Source organism: Syngnathus scovelli, chromosome 3 (genome assembly GCF_024217435.2).
Source record: "Syngnathus scovelli strain Florida chromosome 3, RoL_Ssco_1.2, whole genome shotgun sequence".
NCBI lineage: Eukaryota > Metazoa > Chordata > Actinopteri > Syngnathiformes > Syngnathidae > Syngnathus > Syngnathus scovelli.
Window position 1 is genome coordinate 7,504,167 of NC_090849.1, and position 25,548 is coordinate 7,529,714.

The 25,548-nt window shown below is 44.7% G+C and overlaps 1 protein-coding gene across 2 annotated transcripts in view; it reads right to left on the reverse strand.

Moving 5' to 3' along the window:
• LOC125965710 (arrestin domain-containing protein 1) overlaps window positions 1–22,738 on the reverse strand; it is a 52,385-nt gene extending 29,647 nt beyond the window's left edge. The window contains exons 1-5 of one of the 2 annotated variants that reach the window (XM_049716453.2): window positions 22,542–22,738; window positions 11,102–11,212; window positions 9,918–9,968; window positions 8,688–8,842; window positions 8,125–8,307 (exon numbers count right to left, since the gene is read on the reverse strand). In XM_049716453.2, the coding sequence (XP_049572410.1) occupies window positions 8,125–8,307; window positions 8,688–8,842; window positions 9,918–9,968; window positions 11,102–11,212; window positions 22,542–22,659 (618 nt within the window). In that variant the 5' untranslated portion in view covers window positions 22,660–22,738. Of the gene's footprint in view, window positions 1–8,124; window positions 8,308–8,687; window positions 8,843–9,917; window positions 9,969–11,101; window positions 11,213–22,058; window positions 22,510–22,541 lie in introns of those variants that run through there. The other variant, XM_049716454.2, reaches the window with a different exon arrangement.
• Between the last annotated feature and the right edge of the window lie 2,810 nt (window positions 22,739–25,548).

Below are 25,548 nucleotides of genomic sequence, written 5' to 3' on the forward strand. Positions count from 1 at the left end.
GGCCCTCATCAATGACGTGCTAAGGGACACGCTCAATCAGTTCATGTTTGTATACTTGGATGACATTCTCATTTTCTCCCGTTCGCTTCCCAAACACATCCAGCATGTCAGGGCAGTGCTGCGATGCCTCCTCGAGAACTCGCTGTTTGTGAAGGCGGAAAAGTGCGAGTTCCACACCCCCTCAGTCAAATTCCTCAGCTATGTGATTAGAGCGGGGTCCATCGAGATGGATCCCGAGAAGGTGAGGGCGGTCACATCATGGCCCATGCCAGAGACCTGCAAAAGACTGCAGCAATTTTTGGGCTTCGCAAATTTTTATCGCCGCTTCATCCACGGATACAGCACAGTGGTTACTCCTCTCACTGCTCTCACCAGCCCCGCCTCTTTGTACAAATGAACGGAGTCAGCGGAGCACGCCTTCGTAGAGCTGAAGAGGCGCTTTACGACTGCCCCGATCCTTCGGGTGCCTGATCCCTAGAGACAATTTGTGGTCAAGGTCCGACGCCTCGAACGTGGGCGTCGGAGGGGTGCTGTCCCAGCGCTGCAGCCAAGACAATCGTCTCCATCCGTGCGGTTTCTTCTCACGCCGCTTGTCATCCGCAGAACGTAATGACGACATCGGCAACCGGGAACTCCTCGCTGTCAAGCTGGCTTTGGAGGAGTGGAGGCATTGGCTAGAGCAGGGGTCTCAAACCTGCGGCCCGCGGGCCAATTGCGGCCCTCAGGACAATGTTTTGTGGCCCCCTGCCTGAAGTCAAATCTTTGTGTTAGTGCGGCCCGCACATTTTTTCTCACATGCATCTGGGGCTTTTATATTTTTTTAACACCTGTGGGCTCCCGTAACTCAGGCTCGTGACAACAGCGCGAATTAGCAATTGGTCACTTTAACATGTTTGGATGAACAAGTGGAGGGAAAATATATCTTGTCACTTAGTGCTATACGGTTTTTGTCAGCCCCAGTCATGTTTTTTTCAAAACCTGCTTTGAAGAGAAAAATTGGCGATGAGCACAGACAATTTCAGGAGAAGTGGGAGACGCTTTTTGAGTTAAAAGCAGAAGTGAAAGCCTTCATGGAGAAGGATCGGATGACTGTTCCTGTGCTAAATGATCCTAAATGTCTAATGGACTTAGCTTTTCTTGTTGACGTCACACAGGAGCTGAATGTACTGAACAAGACGTTACAAGGTCAGGACCAGCTTGTCAGTGCTGCATATGACAATGTCAGAGTATTCTCCAAAAAACTTGTGTTATGGAAAGCCCAGCTTTTCCAGACAAACCTCTGCCATTTCCCAGCATGCAAGGCACTCATAAATTCAGGCACAACATTCAGTGGTGAGAAGTATGCTGATACCATTGGAAAGCTACAGGAAGAATTTGATCAGAGGTTTGCAGACTTCAAGACACACAGTTTTAACATTTTTGCTGACCCCTTCTCCTTTGATGTGGAGGATGGCCCCTCTGTCCTGCAGATGGAGCTAATTGACCTGCAGTGCAATACTGACCTCAAAGCCAAGTTCAGGGAGGTGAGTGGAAAAACAGTGGAGCTTGGACAATTTTTGAGAAAACTGCCCCCCACCTTCCCTAAGCTTTCCAGGATGTTCAAGCGGACCATGTGCCTTTTTGGCAGCACCTATCTGTGTGAAAGGCTCTTCTCCACAATGACCTTCAATAATTCAAAGTTCAGGTCCAGACTTAAAGATGAGCACATTAAAGCCATACTGAGGGTCTCAGTTGGCTCCTCCCTCAAGCCAAATGTAGCTCAGCTGTGTGAGAGGAAGCGCTGCCAAGTCTCTGGCAGCAAGGATTAGGAGGAAGTAAATGAAGCCTATGTTCTGAAGAACTGTTCATGTTCTGCATGTTCTGCATGTTCTGACTTGTTAAGATTGAGAAGATTGGTTCAGTTGACCTTTTTTTTGAATACTTGAAGCCTTTTTTTTTGTGGAATACTTGATGCGGCCCAGCCTCACCCAGACTCTACCTCTAGCGGCCCCTAGGTAAATTGAGTTTGAGACCCCTGGGCTAGAGGGCACCGCCTCGCCGTTCAATGTTTGGACAGACCACCGTAACTTGGAGTACCTGCGATCCGCTAAAAGGCTGAATGCCAGGCAAGCCCAGTGGGCTCTGTTTTTTGATGGTTCTAACTTCTGGCTTCCCGCAACGCCAAGGCAGACGCCCTGTCTCGTGTGTTCCCTAGTGGGAAGGAGGAGCGGGGGCCAGTCCCCACCATCCTTCCGAGCTCCGTTCGAGTCGCGGCCCTGTCATGGGAGATTGAGGGCCAGGTGGAGGCCGTTTCGCGCAATCAACCCGGGCCCAGCAATTGCCCAGAAGGTCGCCTGTTCGTTCCGGAAAACCTGCGGGCGCCTGTCCTGCAGTGGGCGCACGACTCGCGTCTGGCCTGTCATCCCGGGGCTGCCCGCACGAGATATGTGGTAGCCCAGCGGTTCTGGTGGCCCACCTGGAGAGATGATGACCGCGATTACGTTCGGGCCTGTCTCGTCTGTAACCGCTGAAGGCGTCAAATCGTACTCCAGCCGGATTACTCCAACCGTTGCCCGTTACCCGGCGCCCCTGGTCCCACTTGTCGATTGACTTTGTCACGGGCCTTCCGCCCTCGGAGGGGAACACTTACAGTTGAGGACCGCTTTAGTAAGATGACCCATTTTATTCCCCTGCCTAAGCTGTCACGAGTGGGCGCCGCCGGCCACTCGGCCACGCCCCTCTATCACCCTGATCACCACTACCTGGGGCTGGCTCATCAGGCGGGCTATATTAGCGCGACCAGCGCAACTCCAGTTGTCAGCTTGTCTCGTCATGTCCTTGTCCGCATCAATCTTAGAAAGCTTGACTCCCCGTTTCTTGGTGATTCAGTCCTTGTCTTGTCAGTCCTGTCCCGCTTTTGCAGCAGCAGTCGCCCGCTCCAGAAGCGTCCTTTCATCCAGCCACCAACGCCCAGCGAATACAGCCTCGCCCGTCCACCGCTCTAAGACTCCATCGATCCTCTTCCCTTTCACAATAAAGTCTGGTCGCTCTGCACATGGCTGAACCTTACATGCAGTCATTAATTTTTTTTGACAAGATCAATCATTGGCATAAATGTCGTACTCTTTTTTTCTAAAACCACACTGGGAAGGAACAAGAATATTCAGCATGTCAAGGTAGCCACATAGTCTATTGTACACAACCGTCTCCATCACTTTAAAAAGAACTGGTAAAATAGAAATTGGTCGGTAGTTACTCAGGTCATTTTTGTCTCCTGCTTTAAAAATTGGGATAACCTTGGATATTTTTAACTTCTTGGGTACAGTCCCAGTAAGTAGGGAAAGATAAATACAATGGGCCAAAGGCTCTACAATAATGTGCGCAATGGCTTTTACCATTTTACTAGATGGTCCATCAATGCCAACAAAATGTGAGCTCTTTAAGTTAGAAATGATCTTAAAAGGTTCAGTACCATCAGCAGGTGCCATGTAAAAGGAATGAGCATAATTACCAGTGAGAAACTGTTTAAAAGATAATCTGTGTGGTTGTTTGATTTTCTTACTGTTTAGACCTATTGAGGTAAAGTAGTCATTTTAATTTTGTGCTAGAATGGCAGTGGTGTCATCAATATCAGGGAACGTAGTCTCCTCTTTAAGACGTAATTTAGCACATTCCAGGTCTCCTTGAAGTCCCCCTTCGATGCCTGTAAGAGCTGTGTGTAGTGTTGTCTTTTGCTTTTTCTTATAAGTGCAAGTTTATTTTTATAGGATATATATTTGTCGTTATTAAGGCTAGATAGATTTTTCATGTAGACTTTGTTCAGATTATTTTTACGTTTGATAGATTTTAGGATTCCCTTTGTTATCCAGGGGCTCTAGAGCAGGGGTGGGCAATTAATTTTTACAAGGGGCCACATGAAAAACCTGAGTTGTGTGAGAGGGCCACACCTACAATAACTTAAACCTGCTCAATTTTCTTCCATTGTAAAATGCACTAAATTATTTTAAATAGTTGGTACTGGTAATTAGAAGAATACAATTATTCTGTTTATATTTATATTAAGCTATGTGAAATTGTGGTGTGGGACCAGTTCGGGATGGGGGAGCTGCGGCTTGGCCCCCTTGAGGACACTGCCAGGACAATCGAGGGCACCTCCGACATCCATTTTTTTTCATTGATTTTCATATTATGTATTACTTGTGCACTCTCTGCATCCATTACAACCTGGTGATCCTGAAAGGGGGATCCTTCCATCTGTGGTCCCTTCTCAAGGTTTCTCATTTTCCCCTGGCAGGGTTTTTTTGAGTTTTTCCTTGCCCTTTTGGGAGCTTATGATCAGGGGATGCTTTGAGAATAATTGTCAATTTTGGCTATGTGAAGCCCTTTGAGACTGTTTGTGATTCAGGGCTATACAAATAAACTTGACTTGACTTGACTATAGGTCAAATAAAAAAATCATTAATCAGTACAATTTATTCTTAACTTCTTTAACTTTTCCTCAAATGACAAAGCCGCTGCATCTCTGGGTGTGAAGTTTGATAAAAAGTCCTTGTTGGGCTTGCAGTTTTGCTAGCAATCCATCAGCCTCTGATACGCCCTGTTTATCAGACAGATGTATTTTTTCTCATGCTTGGTCGTGTGGTGGCGACTCAAATTATATTCTTTAAACACAGCGACCTGTGTACCACAAATCAGGCACACGGCTTTACCTTTCATTTCTGTAAAGAAATACTTGTCAGTCCATGTCTTGTTGAAAACACGGCGCTCCTTGTCAACTTTTCTTTTCTGAGGGTCAGCACACATTTCTCGGGCAGCATTACTTCGCACTGTTCACCTTCATGCACAGCTCACATACACATACGCTACACGGAAGTGCAACGCCTTTCAAAATAAAAGCAAAACAGTTGTATTGCACGCACGACACTATTTTTTTTTTTAAATTAAGTAGTAATCAAATATAATTTACGATTGGCCTCATGCGGGCCGGACAGGGATGCTCAAAGGGCCGGATGTGGCCCGCGGGCGGTAATTTGCCCAGGTCCGCTCTAGAGGGTAGGACTGCACCTAATAGTCTTCTCTGGAATGGTGATATTCACTGAATCTTGAATAATCTTGATTAAAATGTCATATGCTTCATTAGGAGTCCTACAAGTGCAGACTGGATCCCAGGACTTTGTGAGTGTACAGCAAAATGTTGTAATGTTCTTACATTTACAATTTTAGTGTTTATTCTAGTGATTGGAGGTGAAGACCGCTTACTTGAGCCCCAAAATAATACAATGAGAAAATTATCTGTAAACCTCCGATTGCCAATTTAGTACTTTGTATGTTTGTTATAAAATTATCAATGATTGTTTTTGATGAGTTGGTCACACTAGTAAAGCAATTAATAGTGGGGAAGAAAGAGGAGGAATGAGTAGTCTTGTTTAGCGCCATCTTCCTTGGATATGTCAATATTGACATCACCAAGGAGGATGCAGTCTTTTTTCAGGTTGTTTACTTTGTGCAAGAGATCATTCAGCTTGGAACAGAAAGTGTTTAAAGGAGAGTCTGGAGGGCATTAGATAACACCAGCAATGACAGATTAGCATTATTCTTGATCTCTATAAAAATAAAATCACAATGTTCATCTTCGAAGATGAGATCACACATCTTTACTTGGAGTGTGGTTTTAACAGAGACAAATCCCTCCACCTGTCCTATTGGGTCTGCAACATTGCGTGGACATCGGGGACGGTGCTTCTGGTTTGGCAGACTCGGGTGGTGGTTACCCTCTTTAAGAAGGGGGACCGGAGGGTGTGTTCCAATTACAGGGGAATCACACTCCTCAGCCTCCCTGGTAAGGTCTATTCAGCGGTGCTGGAGAGGATGGTCCATCGGGAGGTCGAACCTCGGATTCAGAAGGAGCAGTGTGGCCTTCATTATGGCCGTGGAACAGTGGACCAGCTCTACACCCTCGGCAGGATCCTCGAGGGTGCATAGGAGTTCGCCCAACCAGTCCAGATGTGTTTTGTGGACTTGGAGAAGGCGTTCGACCATGTCCCTCGGGAGGTTCTGTGGAGGGTGCTTCGGGAGTACGGGGTGCTGAGCCAACCGATAAGGGCGATTCGGTCCCTGTATCACCGATGCCAGAGTTTGGTCCGCATTTCCAGCAGTAAGTCGGATTCGTTCCCAGTGAGGGTTGGACTCCGCCAAGGCTGCCCTTTGTCACCGATTCTGTTCATAATTTTTATGGACAGAATTTCTAGGCGCAGCCGAGGCGTTGAGGGTGTCCGGTTTGGGGACCTCAGCATCACGTCTCTGCTTCTTGCAGACGACGTGGTGCTGTTGGCTTCTTCAAGCCGTGATCTCCAGCGTTCATTGGAGCGGTTCGCAGCTGAGTGTGAAGCGGTCGGGATGAGGGTCAGCACCTCCAAATCCAAGTCCATGGTCCTCTGTCGGAAAAGGGTGGAATGCCCTCTCCGGATCGGGGATGAGATCCTGCCCCAAGTGGAGGAGTTCAAGTATCTTGGGGTCTTGTTCACGAGTGAGGGCAGGTTGGAGCACGAGATCGACAGGCGGATTGGTCCAGCGGTGGCAGCAATGCGGACTCTGTACCGGTCCATTGTAATGAAGAGAGAGCTGAGCCAAAAGGCAAAGAACGAGATCCAGGATACAAGCAGCCGAAATGCGTTTCCTCCAGGATCTCCCTTAGAGATATGGTGAGAAGCTCGGTCATCCGGGAGAGACTCGGAGTAGAGCCGCTGCTCCTCCACGTTCAGAGGAGCCAGATGAGGTGGCTCAGGCATCTCATCAGGATGCCTCCTGGACGCCTCCCTGGGGAGGTGTTCCGCACATGTCCCACCGGTAGGAGACCCCGGGGACGACCCAGGACGCGCTGGAGAGACTATGTCTCCCAGCTGGCCTGGGAACGCCTTGGGATCCCCCGGGATGAGCTGGATGAAGTAGTCCCTCGTAAAGCTGCTGCCCCCGCGACCCGATCCCGGACAAGCGGAAGAAGATGGATGGATGGAATTTTATCAAACCGTCCGTGTCACTCCAAATCTTTAAATCAAGGAATATCCATCTAGTGTCACTTAAAAAAACACACACACACACACACACACACACACACACACACACACACACACACACACACACACACACACACACACACACACACACACACGGCTGTTGATGCCGGAAAGACTACGTGCGCTGCTGACGTCAGACTAGATATATCAAATTCAATGTAACGTAAAGAACAATTTTAACATACCATCCGTAACACTCTAAATCATTAAATCCATCGGAATATTTATCCTCTGTGTAAAAAATAAATAAATAAAAAATACACAGCTGTTGACGCCGGACTACGTGGGCTGCTGACGGCAGACTAGATATATCAAATAAATGTAATCTAAACAAGAATTTTAAGGAACCATCCGTGTCACTCCAAATCATTGAATCCACCGGAATATTCATTCTCTGAAAAAAACAACAACAAAAAAACAGCTGTCGATTCCGGACCTACGTGCGCCGTCAGCCTCGTCCTCAGCTGCGGCCCCAATTAGTCCACGGATCTAGTATATAACTATATTGTAGCTTTACCAAAGTACCAGGCAGGACGTGGGTTTGGTAACCAGCTCTTTATTTCACAAATCAACAGCTCAACATATGAGCCAACACACGCAAGCGCCCTGGATCGCATAAGTACAAGTCGCCCCCTCACCCAAACTATGGAAAAAAACACGACTTATAGTCTGAAAAATACGGGAACTGTCTTCGTAGATTAATGTTTTAATACCATTCCACTGCTAGAAGAATATCATAGCCATTTTAAATTAGTTTGAGTAAACTCCATGGCATTTGTGGTCTTTTAGTGCTGCTATTTTGAAATATTCATGTCAAACAGAACATGGGGTTAGTAAAATCACTAACATATTTTATGTATTCAAAATAAGAAAGTGTGGGTTTTTTTGTGTTTACATTTCTTTACTTATATGATAATGCTGCTGTGATAATGTTGTCACTGATAATAGTGAAATCAAATGTCCTTGTCATTTCGTAATTCTGCTCAACTGCTTCATGGCAAACAAAATAAAACAGTACTGAGTGGTGAAAATTTGGCAGGAGAGTATTTGATGCAAGTAGAGGAAGTTTTACCTGCACCAGAGAGGCCTTTATATTGCTTGTTCTCTTCTCTGATTTATTGTGGACGACAGCGGACAGTTGAATAATCTGGCCTGGTGTGTAACCCTTCTTGTCAATCTGGGCTTTCAGTGTCACTGTGCCTGTTTTTAATAGCATGTAGCTGAATTCCTGGATGACTGAAGAGGAGCAGGGACCCTGCAAAGAGCGTGGCCATTACATCACATTGGTGGCATATTTGTTAAACTACATTTGCGTCCATATCTCTAAATCCTGCACTGTATGGGCCTGTACATTCTTGCTTCAAAAACAGATTTTAATTTCAATAAGACTATTTTTTTCACCAGGTTATATAAAGGATGAGAAACGCAAGTCTCTAAACTGCACTGTGTGACTAAGTGTCTGAACTTTTTTTTTGTGACTATGCTTAAGATGTGTGATTCAACGAACACCCTTGACACTCTGTGGGTGATACAGAGCTCAATATCTGCAGTCGTCTCAATGAAAGCTAAATTGTCCAATACCTTTGTCCAAATTGTGTATTCTTAAAGCAAAAATAAATAGAATTCATGGCTCACCCATATGTCTGAAATTTTGTTTAAGTTGAGAGGGTCCAATAGATAGAATTCTTTTGCTGTGCTGTAATCTTTGGAAAAGCGTGGCGTGTCAACAAAAGCTCTTATTCTGTAAACTATTCTACCATAGTTGCCCTCGAACGATGTTGGAGCAGATTCTGTGGAAAAAAATAAACAGAGAAAGGCACTGTGATTATTAAAACTATTTTATATTGAAAGTAGTAACTTCAACTACAGTAGTTTGGGTTGAGTAATTCTCCAATACTAAACACAACACAAAACTCACGTTTGAAATGGCAAATGGCTCACAAGGGTGGAGGGATGAACATCAGCCACTTTGATTGCATATGGGATGAAGTCTAAAGAGTCTCTAAACGTTTACAAGAACACAATAAGTAGCTAGATTTGTCACTGTTTTGGGTAGTCATTAGAGGGGTCAGACTAGTCACTAAATACTATAGCTACAGTTGCTAATTTTATAACACTCGTCAATTGTTCTGGCTCTGTTCAGAATTATTCACACATTCCCTCCCTGCTCACTATAGGAATCTTTATATACTGGACGACATAGTTCGTTTATTAGTCAACCAAAAACTAGTTTTTGAGTGCACTGTTAATTACGTCATTGCCGTTGAGTAATTACAGCATACAAAATCAATATCAGCTTGTGTAATAGCCATTGAACATTTTATTTTTCAAAGTTGTCTGTTTTGCAGAATACTACTACTCAAAAATTACTTTGTGAAAAACAGTGTTTGATGCCATGAATGCAACACTCGCATAGCCTACCCACATTGCTGACAGTGTTGTTTTTAAGTGTAGCTAGTGGTGCTAAAAACAGGAGTAGTGGCATCTTTGAAATGTAAAATGAAATGAAATGCATGAAAACCATCTATTTAACCCTGTCTGGACTGATAAAATACTTGCTCATTTTACCATCAAGTTACTATATAGTACTAGTGGTACTGGAGGAAAGGTGGGTGAAATGTCTTGCCCAAGAAAACACGACGACACATGACTTAGACAAAACAGGATTCGAACAACCGACACTCAAGTTAAAGAACAATTGCTCTACCTCTGAGCCACAGCCGTACCATGATAGTGGGACCCCACATTGACTATCTGCAATTATTTACAGTATTAGCACACATCATGGGAATGTATTGCTTTTACAGTTCCTTGGGGTTGTTAACTGTTTTTCAAGATCTATAGTTATAGATGTAGAGCTCTTACCTGGAATAAGAAACTTGAACGGAAAAGTGTGAAGTCCTTGTTTCAGAGTTCCTGTATGCAATGGAAAGAAATGGAAGACAGCATCAAAACAAAAACTCAATGTTAATAGATTCTGGGCTGTGGAATTTAGAAAACAATTGAAAACAATTAATTTAGTTAATTTGGCTGCAAGGTAAATTCTCACGGTATTGTGAGTTCAAAAAACCCTGAGATTCCATCTTGTCCCCAGTACGCTGATTTTCTCTGAGCCAAAACACTGGTGGTGTGAACCAAACAAAGCAACACTGTTTGCTGTGTGAGGCCGTGATGAAAACAAGAATCACCGAGGCCAGGGGAAATGAACAAACCAAACTTGGGGACAGATGCATGGACGTTGCAATTAATTCTATTCTCGCTGTTTTCAAAACGTCCTTTATCCACATATTTACATTAGACAAATGACAATTATCATAAAATGCCATGATGTCAGAACCCTAAAGACATCAGCTGGTCAAAACAAGGCGCATGCCGGTGACAATATAGTCATCTTTTGTTGTGATTGTTTTAGAATAGACCTCTTTGGCACTCGTAATGAGCTCGGTAGCTTGAGCTATGCCGTTATCTTGCTGTGACCCTTCTCTTGCTTTCCCTTTTCCATGAAACTCTTTGCACATACATACATATTAGTTGATTTCAGTTTAGACTGCAAGGTCACACATTATTACACAGACTAGACAGAGTAGGTGTAGGTGTAGCCTTGTAGGTGGGCGGCCAAGAGTATAAAGGTAGGAATCCTCGAGGTGGGGGTTAGACCTTCTTCCGCAATCTTGCAGAAAAGGCTCCACAGCTGTGTCTTGGCATACATTAAATAGTTCAACTGAGAAGGCAGCCACCTGATAATTATAATTATAGAATAGCGAGCACTAAAAATAAAGAACTGGAAAAATATAATAATTAGTTAAAGCAATAGTTTGTAGATGTGCACAAATTGCCGCATCGCACAAACATCTCGAAGCATTGTACTGTATGTTTTGCCTTTCCTGAGCAGATCACAGTGGAGCGGTCCCAGATTGATAATGTGAAGACTTCGAGCGATTCACAGATTAAGCTGGTATACCCACAAATAATGTCTACAAAGCACATGCACTAAAAATAAATAAAAAGTATTAAAAAATGATGTGTTATCTGAGGGCGGGCTACCATACCTTTGTCTGCCACAGACACTGTATTGTTGAAGTACTGTTCCTCCTCTGTCCATGTTGTTTCATTTACTTTGTTGGTGATGCCACAGAAACCATTGCAGTTCACCTTAACAGCTGAAAATGACAAATTACATGACATAGATTGAGAGATAGCTAGACAGATAGATATCGTGAATCCCGGACTATAAGTCGCTCCGGAGTACAAGTCGCACCAGCCATAAAATATATAATAAAGAAAAAAAAAATCATATACAGTAATCCCTCACTACATCGCGGTTCGATTATCACGGCTTCAGTACATTGCAGATTTTTTCCCCCCAAAAAACAAAATTCACAAATTCCAAATAAACCATCCAAATTGAGGAATTATGGCACGAAAGTTGCCCACCCGCCAGCATAAGGCAGGGAGTGTCTGTCACGCCCGTGCCACAGCACGCTCGGCCTGCACTTCGCTCGGCCACACCCCTTTCGTTACCGTAATGTCTGTCACCTGCTTCCTCTTGTTACCCTGTGTATTTAAGCCCTGCCCGTGTGTTTCTCCCTGTCGGTGTCTACTGTTGTGTCCGTTCCTGTTCGTGCCCAGTGTTCCTGTTCTTGTCATCTGGTTTTCCCTCGGTCTGTCTGAAGGCTCACGGTCAGAATTTTAACCTTGTCCAAGGGGACTTCATGTCGGTCAGTCTGTCTGTTTTGCTGGCCGTGAGTCTTCCTCCTGTCTGTGTCGTCGGTTCCCCACCTGCCTCCCTTCCAACTCCTTTTCCCTGCAATAAATCCTGGTTCAAGCTGCATTTGGTCGCCCTGGCTCAACTCATTCCTGACAGTGTCCACACAATTGCAGTACGTACACTTGTATCATTTTATAAAAAAAAGTTGTTATAATTTAATAAGAGTTCTAAAAACATATTTACGGTATTGTACCTTGTTGTAAAAATTGTTATAATAGAGTTCTAAAAACATATTTACAGTATGTAGTACACTTGTACCTTGTTATAAAAAGTTGTTATAATAAAAGAGTTCTAAAAACATATTTACATTATGTATACTTTAGCTACATACACGTCACACACACGCACGCGCACGCACACACGCACGCACGCACACGCACGCACGCACACACACACACGTATCATATTTATATTATTTCTACATTATTTTCTGTATGTCATTTATACTACGTATTAATATAGTATTTACATGTTTAAAACTATTATTTAATGTTCTAATGATAACGTATGCACTTGTATGGTTTAATATATACTTATTGATATACAGACAATGTATGCATGTTAAAAAAAAGGGTGACACTACTACGCGGAGTTTTACATATCGCGGGTGGTCTTGGAACCAATCATTTGCAATAAAGGAGGGATTACTGGATAAATCACCCCGGAGTATAAGCACTTTTGGGGGAAATTTATTTGACAAAATCCAACACCAAGAACAGACATGAATAGGCAACAACAAGCTGAACGGTATGGTACGCTAACGTTACATAAACACATAAACGAGGAACTAAGAACGTGCCTGACGTAACATATTAAAAGTTATTCTAATAACTACAACATAGACAAAAAGTTTATCGAACCATCTGTCAAATCATTAAATCTATCAAAATATTCATCCTCTGTCACTTATAAACAACGCCGCTGCTGACTCCGGAAGTACATGCGGCGTTGACGTCAGACTCATCGTCAGTTGCGGTTCCAATTATTCTATAAACTGTATATCAAATAACTATAACATAAATAACAATTTTATCGAACCGTCCGTGTCACTCCAATTCATTAAATCTCTCGAAATCTTCGTCCTCTGTGTCACTTAAAAAAAAACGCCGCTGCTCACTCCGGAAGTAAATAGAATAGAATAGAATAGAATAGAATAGAATAGAATGCTCTTTATTGTCATTTTACAATGCAATTGTACAACGAAATTGGAGAGCTTCTCTCTTTCCAGTGCAATAAGAATGAAGAAAAGAAATCCCCAAAAATAAACATTACAAAAATTAAGAAGTATAAAGGAAATATAAAGAATAAAAGTGAAAGAATCTTATTTACAGTATGTACAATGTGACTATTTATATTAACATGAATGAGGTATGTACAGGAAGTAAATAATAAATAGTTATTGCACGTAGTGTTAACAGCAGCAGTGACAGTGAAAGTATAAAGGTGCATTGGTGTATTATAGCTGGTGTTGTTTCCTCTCAGAGTTCAGTGTGGTGATGGCTCTTGGGAAGAAACTGTTTTTCAGTCTGGTAGTCCTGGTACTGATGCATATGTAGCGCCTCCCAGAAGGAAGCAGCCCAAAGAGTTGGGAGGCGGGAATGTGTGTTGTCCTTGATGATATTGCAAGCTCTGCTGATGCACCGGGTGTTGTATATGTCTGTCAGGGAGGGGAGAGGGCAGCCGACGATCATCTGCTTTGCTTTGTACTCTGTAGCCTACCTGTATCTGCAGCAGTGCCAGGTGGTCAGGCTGTACGTCAGCAGGCTTTCAATGGAGGAGCAGTAGAAGGCCAGCAGAAGCTTCCGGTCCATACTGTTCTTCCTCAGGACTCTCAGGAAGTGTAGACGCTGCTGAGCCTTCTTGATGACAGCTGAGGTGTTGCGTGTCCAGGATAGGTCAACAGAGATCTGGACTCCCAGGCATCTGATGTCATGGACCCTCTCCACACACTCGCTGTTGATGTAGAGGGGAGGGGGATCCCTTTTCTTCCTCCTGAAGTCAACGATGATCTCCTTTGTCTTCGTGGTGTTCAGAGCCAGGTTATTTGCGTAGCACCAGGTCGTGAGCTTCTGGACCTCCTCCCTATAGACTGTCTCGTCACTATTCGAGATCAGCCCGACCACTGTGGTGTCATCAGCGAATTTGACAATCATGTTGTCGCCGTGGGCTGGACTGCAGTCGTAGGTATAGAGACAGTAGAGGAGGCCTGTGGTGAACCAATGCTCAGTGTGCGTGTAGAGGAAAGGTGGGGGCCAAGTCTGACAGTTTGGGGCCTGTTGGTCAAGAAGTCCTTAATCCAGGTGCATGTGAGAGGGGGGAGGCCCAGAGTGTCTGGCTTCGTGACCAGAATGTCCGGGATGATTGTGTTGAAAGCTGAGCTGTAGTCCACAAAGTGCATTCTCGCGTGGCTCTGCTGCTGTTCCAAGTGACTCAACACAGCAAGCAGAGCTATGGTGATGGCGTCCTCCGTGGATCTGTTCGCCCGGTATGCGAACTGGTGGGGGTCAAGTGTAGGGGGAGGCAGTCCTTGATGTGCTGGAGAACCAGTCTCTCAAAGCACTTCATTATTGCCGAGGTGAGGGCAACAGGGCGGTAGTCGTTGAGGCTGGTTGGGGGTGACTTTTTCGGTATGGGGGTTATTGTGGCTGACTTCAGGCAGGTGGAGATGACTGCATGGGCCAGCAAGAGGGTGAAGATCCTGCAGAATATGTGGGAGTGCTGGGCTCTGAGCACTTTACCAGGTACTCCGTCTGGACCGGGAGCCTTCCTGGGGTTTACTGCCTGGAGCCCACGCCTCACCTCCTGCTCCTCTACAGTGAGTGGAGGGGTGCTGGGATCTGATGGGGGTGGGGGCAGGGCTACAGCAGGTGAGTGAGTCTGTGGTGATTCAAAGCGGGCAAAGAAGCAATTAAGCTCCTCTGCCAGCGACTCACTTGGGTCTGACGTCACATCACAGCCCCTGAAGTTGGTGATGGTCTGGATGCGCTGCCACACCTCTCGTGGTCTGTTGCTGGCGAGGTGGGACTCCATCTTCCTCATATAGTCCGCTTTGGCTTTTTTAATCCCTTTCTTCAGGTCAGCCCGAGTTGAGCTGTAAAGGGCTCTGTCGCCTGACCTGAAGGCAGAGTCGCGGGCCCTGAGGAGTGAGCGGATCTGGCTGGTCATCCAGGGTTTCTGGTTGGGAAGGACCCGGATGGTTTTGTCCATGGATACAGTTCCCACACAGAACTTGATGTAGTCCAGAACTGTCCCTGTGAACACAGCCAGGTCTTGGTGGTGAAATAAGTCCCAGTCCGTCTTTTGAAGGCAATACTGGAGTTGGCTGTGTGCATTTCCAGGCCAAGTTGTCACAATCCTTGTGGTGGGCCTGGATCTGCGTCTGAGAGGCGCTGACGTCATACTCTTCGTCATTTGCGGTTCCAATTATTCTACAGGCCTATATACATATATTGTTTATATATATTGATATATAAACAATATATCAAATAACTATAACGTAAATAACAAGCTTATCAAACCATCCGTGTCACTCCAAATCATTAAATCCATAGAAATCGTCGTCCTCTGTGTCACTTATATAAACAACTCCGCTGACTCCGGAAGTCAGTGGATGGTGGAAGTCAGTGGATGTCAGACTCAATTCAAATTATTCCACAGGCCTAGAGCGCCCTGATGCGGTTTAAAGTAAAAATAACATCTGAAGTGATAAACTATACGAGTAAGAAACATCCTCAATCCGGAGAGGTCATTCCACCCTTTTCTGACTGAGGACCATGGACTCAGATTGGGAGGTGCTGATCCTTATCCCGACCACTTCACACTCGGCTGCAAACCGCTCCAGTGAGAGCTGGAGATCACGGCTTGAAGATGCCCACAGCATCACGTCGTCTGCAAAAAGCAGAGATGCAATGCTGAGGTCCCCAAACCGGACACCCTCAATACCTCGGCTGTGCCTAGAAATTCTGTCCAAAAAAGTTATGAACAGAATCGGTGACAAAGGGCAGCATTGGCGGAGTCCAACTCTCACTCAAGTCAAGTCATGTTTATTTGTATAGCCCTAAATCACAAACAGTCTCAAAGGGCTTCAAATAGACAAAAATTGACAATTATTCTCAAAGCATCCCCTGATCTTAAGCTCCCAAAAGGGCAAGGAAAAACTCAAAAACCCCTACCAGGGGAAAATGAGAAACCTTGAGAAGGGACCACAGATGGAAGGATCCCCCTTTCAGGATCACCAGGTTGTAATGGATGCAGAGAGGGTACAAGTAATACATAATATGAAAATCAATGAAAAAATGGATGTCGGGGGTGCCCTCGATTGTCCTGGCAGTGTCTTCAAGGAGGTTGAGCCGCAGTTTCCTCATCTTGAATTGGTCCCCGAGAATCCAGCTAGCCGCTATCAGCTTTTGCGCCACCTAACCCCCTCCCCAGCCAGGGAGGGGGGTGGGCAGAGAGAACAAAAACAAACTCCGGCCGAATCGGCCACTACAAGTTAGTTAAAGGCCATCTCATAGAAATGTGTCTTTAAACGTGTCTTAAATGTTTCCACTGAGGTAGCAGTTCTAATATCCATTGGTAGGGCATTCCAAAGCTCTGGAGCCCGAATAGAGAATGCTCTAGAACCTGCAGACATTTTCTTGGCCCTCGGTGTAATTAAAAGACTAGCGTTTTGCGAACGAAGGTTACGAGACGGAACATAAGGAACGACTAGGTCGACGAGATATGAAGGCGCTAAGCCATGCAGTGATTTATAGGTTAGTAGAAGAACCTTGAAGTCACATCTTAAATGGACCGGGAGCCAATGTAAGTTGGCTAATATTGGGGTAATGTGATCAAATTTTCTTGTCCGTGAGAGCAGCCTCGCAGCAGCATTTTGTACTAACTGTAGACTTTTGATGAGGGACTTAGGAAGACCAGAGAATAATACATTACAGTAGTCCAGGCGCGACGTGACGAACGCATGTATAATAGTTTCCGCATCCCCGGTCGAGAGGATCGGACGAATCTTAGCAATATTACGAAGGTGAAAAAACGCAATTCTGGTTATATTCTTAATGTGTTTTTGAAAGGAGAGCGTTTGGTCAAATATTACCCCGAGATTAGTTACAGTATCACTCTGAGTGATAGTACGGTTATCTATAGTTATAGTGGTTTCCTTAAATAAGTGTTGATAACGATTATCAACATCTCAGTTTTATCTGGGTTAAGACGAAGGAAGTTGAGAGACATCCATTGCTTGATCTCCGCAAGGCACGCCTCGAGATTACAACAGTCCCGCAGATCTGTCATCGATAACGGCATATATAATTGGGTGTCATCCGCGTAGCATTGAAAACTAATATTATATTTACGTATTATGTCCCCAAGCGGAATCATATAAATATTAAATAAAATCGGTCCGAGTACCGATCCCTGTGGGGCACCGCACGTAACATTATAGAGCTCAGAGGACGTATTGCCATGGACGACTCGGTGCGTTCTGTCTGATAGATAGGAATAGAACCAGCCTAGTGCTGACCCTGAGATACCAACACAACTTTTAAGACGCCCTAATAAAATATCGAAGTCTACAGTGTCAAAGGCAGCACTAAGATCGAGTAGTATCAATACAGACGACGTATTTGAATCCATAGCTATGAGGAGATCATTAGTCATTTTAGCAAGTGCTGTCTCTGTGGAATGATTAGCTCTAAAACCAGACTGAAAAGAGTCATATCGATTATTAGCGACCATGTAATCAATAAGCTGCTGCGCTACTACTTTTTCAAGAAGTTTTGCTATGAATGGGAGGTTTGAAACGGGCCTATAATTATTGAGACAGTCCAGGTCAAGATTTGCTCGCTTGAGTAACGGTTTAATAATAGCGGTTTTAAAGGCTGTTGGCACTATCCCAGAGGAGACAGATAGATTGATTATATTTAAGACGGACGGTCCTAAAATTGGAAATAATTCTTTAAGTAGTTTGGCTGGAAGCGGGTCGAGTAAACATGTTGTTTGTTTGGCCGCACTAACCAATTGTGTAAGCCTTTCAAGGGACACGCTTTTGAAATTTGAGAGGGTTATTGCATGATCCCCAGCGCTAGTAACTGGCGGCGCGATTGGAATGGTATTCTTGATCTCGTCCCTAATGGACTCAATCTTTTGAGCAAAAAATTTCATAAACTCATCAGCTGAGTGGAAGGAGCTATCAGGGGTCGGCTGGCGTAGAGTTAGCTTTGCCACTGTATCAAATAGGTATTTAGGATTGTTTTTATTGAGATTAATAACTTGCGAAAAATAACGAGTTTTTGCTAAGATAAGCGTATCTTTATATTTCAGGAGGCTGTCCTTCCATGCCTGATGGTAAACCTCAAGTTTGGTTAAACGCCATCTGCGCTCATGCTTTCTACATAATTGCTTAAGCGTACGTGTTTCACCTGTGAACCACGGAGTTGGCCATCTACGGCGAGTTTTCATACGTAGCGGCGCCACAGAGTCGATGGCTTTTAATAATGTCGCATTGAATTCATTTGTAAGATTATCAATAAAGCCGCTGTATGCGGGAAACATGGCGGTTGCCGGCGACAGTAACTCAGATAGCGCAGTTGCAGTCATGGAGTTAAAAAATACGGCTGCTATAATTCTGATTGCTCTCTTGTCTCTGACAAGGAACTAAAATTTCAAATTTTATTAAGAAATGATCAGACAAAACAGTAGTGTATGGCAGTACTACTATATTTGAGGTTGCTAGTCCCCTGGATAATACTAGATCTAAGGTATTTCCATTCTTATGCGTTGCTGCCTGTACGGCTTGCATTAAACCAAACGTATCGATTAAAGTCTGAAATGCCGAAGTTAGTGGTTCTGACGGTGAATTCATGTGGATGTTGAAATCACCCATGATAACTATATTATCTGCATTTGTCACTAGATCAGCCACAAATTCTGAAAATTCATCCAGGAAGCCAGAGTAAGCCCCGGGTAGACGGTAAATAACAGCAAGATAGAATGACGGTAAAGCAGTGGATCGCACAATGAGAACTTCAAATGTTTTAAATACGTGAATTGAGCGAGGCCTAAATCTAAGATCAGAATTTGAGATGAGGGCGACACCCCCTTCTGCGTAGCGTGCGGCACTGTTGCGCTATTTTCTGGAATGTCTGCTGTACGCGCACTTGCTCCTTTTTTGCTCCTCTTATTTATTTATTTATTTATTTATTTATTGTGTTATTTATTCATTATTTATTCAGCACGCTGTTGTTATACTTGTTTACTTGTTTGTCTGTTGTGAGCCATGTCTTGTCACCGTGGGATAGGGGGGAACGAAATTTCGGTTTCTTTGTGTGTCTTTGGCATGTGGAGAAATTGACAATAAAGCTGACTTTGACCCCCACCCTTTTTTCGAGGACGCGCCACATGCGAGCTCACAAAATTTGTAGGCAAGGCCTCGTTAAGCGGTAGCAGTTCATTAGGTTTTAACCAGGTCTCGCAAAGACCGAAAACGTTTAGATTATGTTCCGTGATAAGGTCATTAACGTCACTGGGTCACTGGGAGTAAGTCCGACTTACTGCCGAAAATACGGACCAAACTCCGGCATCGATGATACAGGAACCGAACCGCCCTTATCAATGGATTCAACACCCCGTACTCCCTCCACAGAACTTCACGAGGGACAGGGTCGAACGCCTTCTCCAAGTCCACAAAACACATGTGGACTGGTTGAGCAAACTCCCATGCCCCCTTGAGGATCCTGCCAAGGGTATAGAGCTGGTCCATTGTTCCACGGCCAGGACGAAAACCACACTGCTCCTCCTGAATCAGAGATTCAACCTCCCCATGGACCGTCCTCTCCAGCACCCCTGAATAAACCTTACCAGGGAGGCTGAGGAGTGTAATTCCTCTGTAGTTGGAACACACCCTCCGGTCCCCCTTCTTAAAGAGGGGAACCACCACCGCAGTCTGCCAATCCAGAGACACCGTCCCAGATGTCCACGCAATGTTGTAGAGGCGTGACAGCCATGACAGCCACACAACATCCAGAGCCTTTAAGAACTCCGGGCGGATCTCATCCACCCATGGGGCCTTGCCTCCGAGGAGTTGTTTTTAACTACCTCAGCGACTTCGACCCCAGAGATTGGAAAGTCCACCTCAGAGTCTCCAGGCCCTGCTTCCACAATGGAAGGCGTGTCGGTGGAATTGAGGAGGTCTTCGAAGTATTCTCCCCACCGACTCATGGCGTCCCGATTCGAGGTCAGTAGCACGCCATCTCCACTGCAAACAGTGTTAACAGTGCACTACTTGTCCCTCCTGAGACGCCGGATGGTGGACCAGAATTTCCTTGAAGCCGTCGGGAAGTCATTCTCTATGGCCTCGCCTGGGTTTTTGCCTTAGCAACTTCCAAAGCCACGTTCCGCTTGGCTGTCGGCTGCCTCAGGAGTCCCACAGGCCAAAACGGCCCGATAGGACTCCTTCTTCAGTTTGACGGCATCCCTTACCACCGGTGTCCACCAGCGGGTTAGGGGGTTGCCGCCACGACAGGAACCGACCACCTTACGGCCACAGCTCTGGTCGGCCGCCTCAACAACCACTCAAACTCAATAATAGAACACCCCTCGGGTTCAGATTGGGGGGGGCGTTCCTCCCAATCACGCCCTTCCAGGCCTCACTGTGATTGGCCATGTGAGCACTGAAATCACCCAGTAGAACGATGGAGTCCCATGAAGGAGCGCTCTCCAGCACTTCTTCCAAGGACTCCAAAATGGGTGGGTACTCTGAGCTGCCGTTCTGTGCATAGACACAACCAATAGTCAGGACCCGTCCCCACACCCGAAGGCGGAGGGAGGCTACCCACTCGTTCATCGGGGTGAACACCAATGTGCAGGCACCAAGCCGGGGGGAAATAAGTATACCCAGACCTGCTCGACGCCTCTCACCGTGGGCAACTCCAGAGTGGAAGAGAGTCCAGCGTGTGTGTGTGTGTGTGTGTGTGTGTATATATATATATATATATATATACATATATATATACACACACATCTATACAGAGAGCAGAGAGAGAGAGAGAGAGAGAGAGAGAGAGAGAGTAAGCTTGAGATACGCGACGCTCACTCAAACAAAGAGTGAGCGGGGTGACTCACATCACACACATACATATTATATACATACATATATACAGAGAGAGAGAGAGAGAGAGAGAGAGAGAGAGAGAGAGAGAGAGAGAGAGAGAGAGAGAGAGAGAGAGAGAGAGAGAGAGAGAGAGAGAGAGAGAGAGAGACAGTAAGCTTGAGATACGCGACGCTCACTCAAACAAAGAGTGAGCGGGGTGACTCACATCACACACATATACATATTATATACATACATATATACATATATACAGAGAGAGAGAGAGAGAGAGAGAGAGAGAGAGAGAGAGAGAGAGAGAGAGACCCACAGTAATCCCTCACTACTTTCCGCTTCACCTATCGCGGCCTCGGTGCATCGTGGATTTTTATGAAAACAAATATTACTAATATATTTGATGCATCGCGGCTGTTTGCTGCGTCACCTGGAGCGTGGGGCTTTCTCTGCCCATATGACTATACAGCACACTATTGGCCGGGAGAGGAGACGAGACAAATGGGATCATGTTTATCTGTATCCTTGCCGCTGATTGGCTTAGAACTGTAAGAGCAGTTCTAACCATTCTCAGCCTCCTACAGTCGCGCTATGTATCCACTCTTCCACTTTGTTCGCATCAGCAGAATCTCATATTGGCACTTCCTTTTGTCACGAACAACGCAGGACAACCAAATGCAACACGGGCTCACACAAAGTTTAAAGGAGACAAGGAGGGCTGGAATGCTGGGCCGCATATACTCCTTTTGAATATTAAAATGACCATTAGCTACTGAAGAGAGAGCAACAGCAATGGTTACATATTTTGTTAGGTTAGACAATCTCATATACGTTTTAATGTTCATATGTGTGCAAATCTTCTCATTATTTTATATAAACATAACTGCTCAATCAGAACACGAAGACAACACACAGTACACACACGCACACAAACGCACGCGCACGCACACGCGCGCGCACACACACACACGCACGCACGCACGCACGCACGCACGCACACACACACACACACACACACACACACACACACACACACACACACACACACACACGCGCTGGGGGGCGACGCCCCACACTCACAGATACCAAATGGTCAGGTGACATTGTCCCGCCTTTTCTGGACAGTATAAAACAAGCTGACCTGGAGAAGGAAACCATTGTTTCATCTGCTGCCGTGCCTCGTATACTGGCCGCCATTAAACAACCCAAGCTCTTGCCAATAATGAACCAACTCTTACTTCACATCTTTGTTTTTCCTGGCTCAACAACAGACATCCCAAACAACATGCAACACGACTTAGCTACAAATTGTTAATGCCCTTTATTCGGTAAACCTGTAGTGTTTTTTCCCCAACAGGGACGCATTATTTAAAAAAAAAAAAAAAGTTTCTATTTTAAATATAGTACTCCCAATAGTAATTCTAAATATAAAACTCAACCCATGCATATCACTAGGATCCCTCAACAAAAAATAAAAGTATATTCTGCTACCACCAGTAAAGCACTGTCTAGCCAGCCGTCTTTCGTTCCGCAGTAAATTCAAGTTTCACTTCCTTGTTTTGCGACACACTATTTTTCCCTCTCGATGACAAGAAAAACCTGAGTAACCTGTGTACTGACTTACCTTTACATAGAAGCTTTTGGCCCGCCTTAATCGTCACGGCTCCTGTGATAGACTCTCCAGGGGTGTAAAGTTCTTTACTGTCGTCAAATGTGATCTGAAATAATTCAATTTTGCCCATGTTTGTCCCGATCCGACAAGAGGGCGACAGTCACCTGTGCGATCCAACCCGTTTCAAGACCGCCCCTTTGGGCATGTCACAACATTCTCAAGGTGGCTTGAGTCACCACCACGGTATCCAACCTGCGTGAAGCCCCACCCCACGCAAAATTTAAGGAAAATAGTTTGTTTCGTTTGTGCTTCGTTTATGCTGGTTTGTGCCGTAAAAAGTTTCGTTTGTGCTGCAATGTTTTTTTAGTTATGAAAGATTATTTTATAGGTCATCCAGAGTTCACCCAGTCCCCCATCTGCTCCAAATGAACTCAAAATGGTAGCTATTGCACATTTAATTTATAATGATGACATCACTCAGCCCCCACCCCCCTCTTTACTTCCAAATGGACCCAAAATGGTACCGTTCGTTTGTGCTTCGTTTGTGCTGGTTTGTGCCGCAAAAACTTTCATTTGTGCTGCTACGGTTTTGTAGATATTACACATTTAATTTATAGCGATGACGTCACTCAGCCCCCATTTTGCTCCACATGGACCCAAAATGGTACCGTTCATTTGTGCTTCGTTTGTGCTGGTTTGTGCCGCAAAAACGTTCGTTTGTGCTGCTACGGTTTTGCAGATATTACACATTTAATTTATAGCGATGATGTCACCGTATTTCGTCGCATATCTCAAGGTCCTGGAATACCCCTGATGCAGGACGAATACTGACTGTTCTTAGCTTTTTGGGTTTTTTTAGCATACAGAAATCTTTCTTACCGTTTTCACTGCGGGAAATAGCTTTTAGTACAAGGATATTTCTGTAAATATGTTTTTATCGTGCTAATTGATTATTTCCTTGTTATAAATAAGCCTATATGATCTTTTTTTTTAAATTACATCAGACGTGAAAAAGGCTCACCGCAACCTAAATACATGGTGAGTCTATGTCCGTTTCAAAACATTAATTAATGCAACAATTAATACATGTATGTGAAGTTGATGACAGCCAGAAGGAGAAATTTGAAAACGTGAAAAATAACTATTTGTCAAAGGGAACATTATCAACACTGTTTTTCAACAATTCAAACAATGCCTCACTGCACTGTGTAGAACACAGAATGTGGGAAGATCTTAGTATGTACTGATGCTGCTTTCACTCCACTTCCCAGGTCAGTCATTATACAACTCCCAGGCATATGCAGTCCTCCTGCAGTTTGCCACATAATGCCCAAGAAAATCTTGGGTCAGTCCTGGTTCAAAGGCAATGACTGCTCTCAAAGTAAAAGTCTCCTATTTTAGCTCCAGACTGGAGGGAAATTCAAGCAAGGCAACTTCCTTGCAACTACTACCAAGGTCAGTGTCAATCCACACAAACTCTCCCAGATTGTAGCTGTGGGTAACATTCCCTGAACACAGAGCCTTGCCTGTACTCTTGTCCTGTGTTTTGAATGCAGGGGGAAGGATTTTCAATTGGCCTGAGGCAGAGAGTGTCAGGAAGGAGTCCCTCTACAGGACTGTCTCAGAAAATTAGAACATTGTGATAAAGTTCTTTATTTTCTGCAATGCAATTAAAAAAACAAAAATGTCATACATTCTGGAGTCATTACAAATCAATTGAAATATTGCAAGCATTTTATTATTTTAATATTGCTGATTATGGCTTACAGCTTAAGAAATCTCAAATATCGTATCTCAAAATATTAGAATATCATGAAAAAGTATACTAGTAGGGTATTCAACTAATCACTTAAATGGTCTAATTAAGTCGAAACACCTGCAAGGGTTTCCTGAGTCTTGAAAAACGCTCAGCTTGGTTCAGTAAACTAAATCACATGTATAGGGAAGACTGCTGATCTCACTGCTGTCCAGAAGACCATCATTGACACCCTCCATCAGGAGGGTAAGACACAAAAAGAAATTTCTCAAAGAGCAAACTGTTCAAAGCACATCCACAAAAAGTCTGTTGGAAGGGGGACATGTGGCAGGAGACATTGCACAACCAAGAGAGATGACCGCAGCCTTAACAGCATTGTGAAGAAGAGTCGCTTCCAATATTTCGGGGAGCTTCAAAGACAGTGGACTGAAGCTGGAGTCCAGGTATCAAAAGCCACTGTTCACAGACGTGTGCGGGAAATGGCCTACTATAGCTGTATTCTCATGGTCAAGCCACTTCTGAACTCAAGACAACGGAAGAAGCGTCTGACTTGGGCTATGGAAAAGAAGCACTGGACAGTTGCAGAGTGGTCCAAAGTCCTCTTTTCAGACGAAAGCAAGTTTTGTATTTCATTTGGAATTCAAGGCGCCAGAGTCTGGAGAAAGGCTGGAGTGGAGAAAAATCCAAGTTGCTTGAAATCCAGTGTGAAGTTCCCACAGTCAGCGATGGTTTGGTGAGCCATGTCAGCTGCTGGTGTTGGTCCACTGTGTTTCATCAAGTTCAGAGTAAATGCAGATTTTAGAGCACTACATGCTTCCGTCTGCTGAAAAGCTCTATGGAGATGATGATTTCATTTTCCAGCATGATCTGGCACCTGCCCACAGTGCCAAAACCACCGGTAAATGGTGTACTGACCATGGTATTACTGTCCTCGATTGGCCTGCGAATTCCCCTGACCTGAACCCCATAAGAGAATTTGTGGGGTATTGTGAAGAAGAAGCTGAAAGACACCAGACCCAACAATGCAAATGAGCTAAAGACCGCTATTGAAGCATCATGGGCATCCATAACACCTCAGCAATGCCACAGGCTGATTGCCTCCATGCCACGCCGCATTGGTTGCAGTAATCCGGGGAAAAGGATTCCCAACCAAGTACTGAGTGCATTAATGGACATTTTCAAATGTTTGATTTTGTTTTGCTGTTTTAAATCTTTTTTTTTAACTTGGTTTGAGTAAATATTCTAATATTTTGAGATAGGATA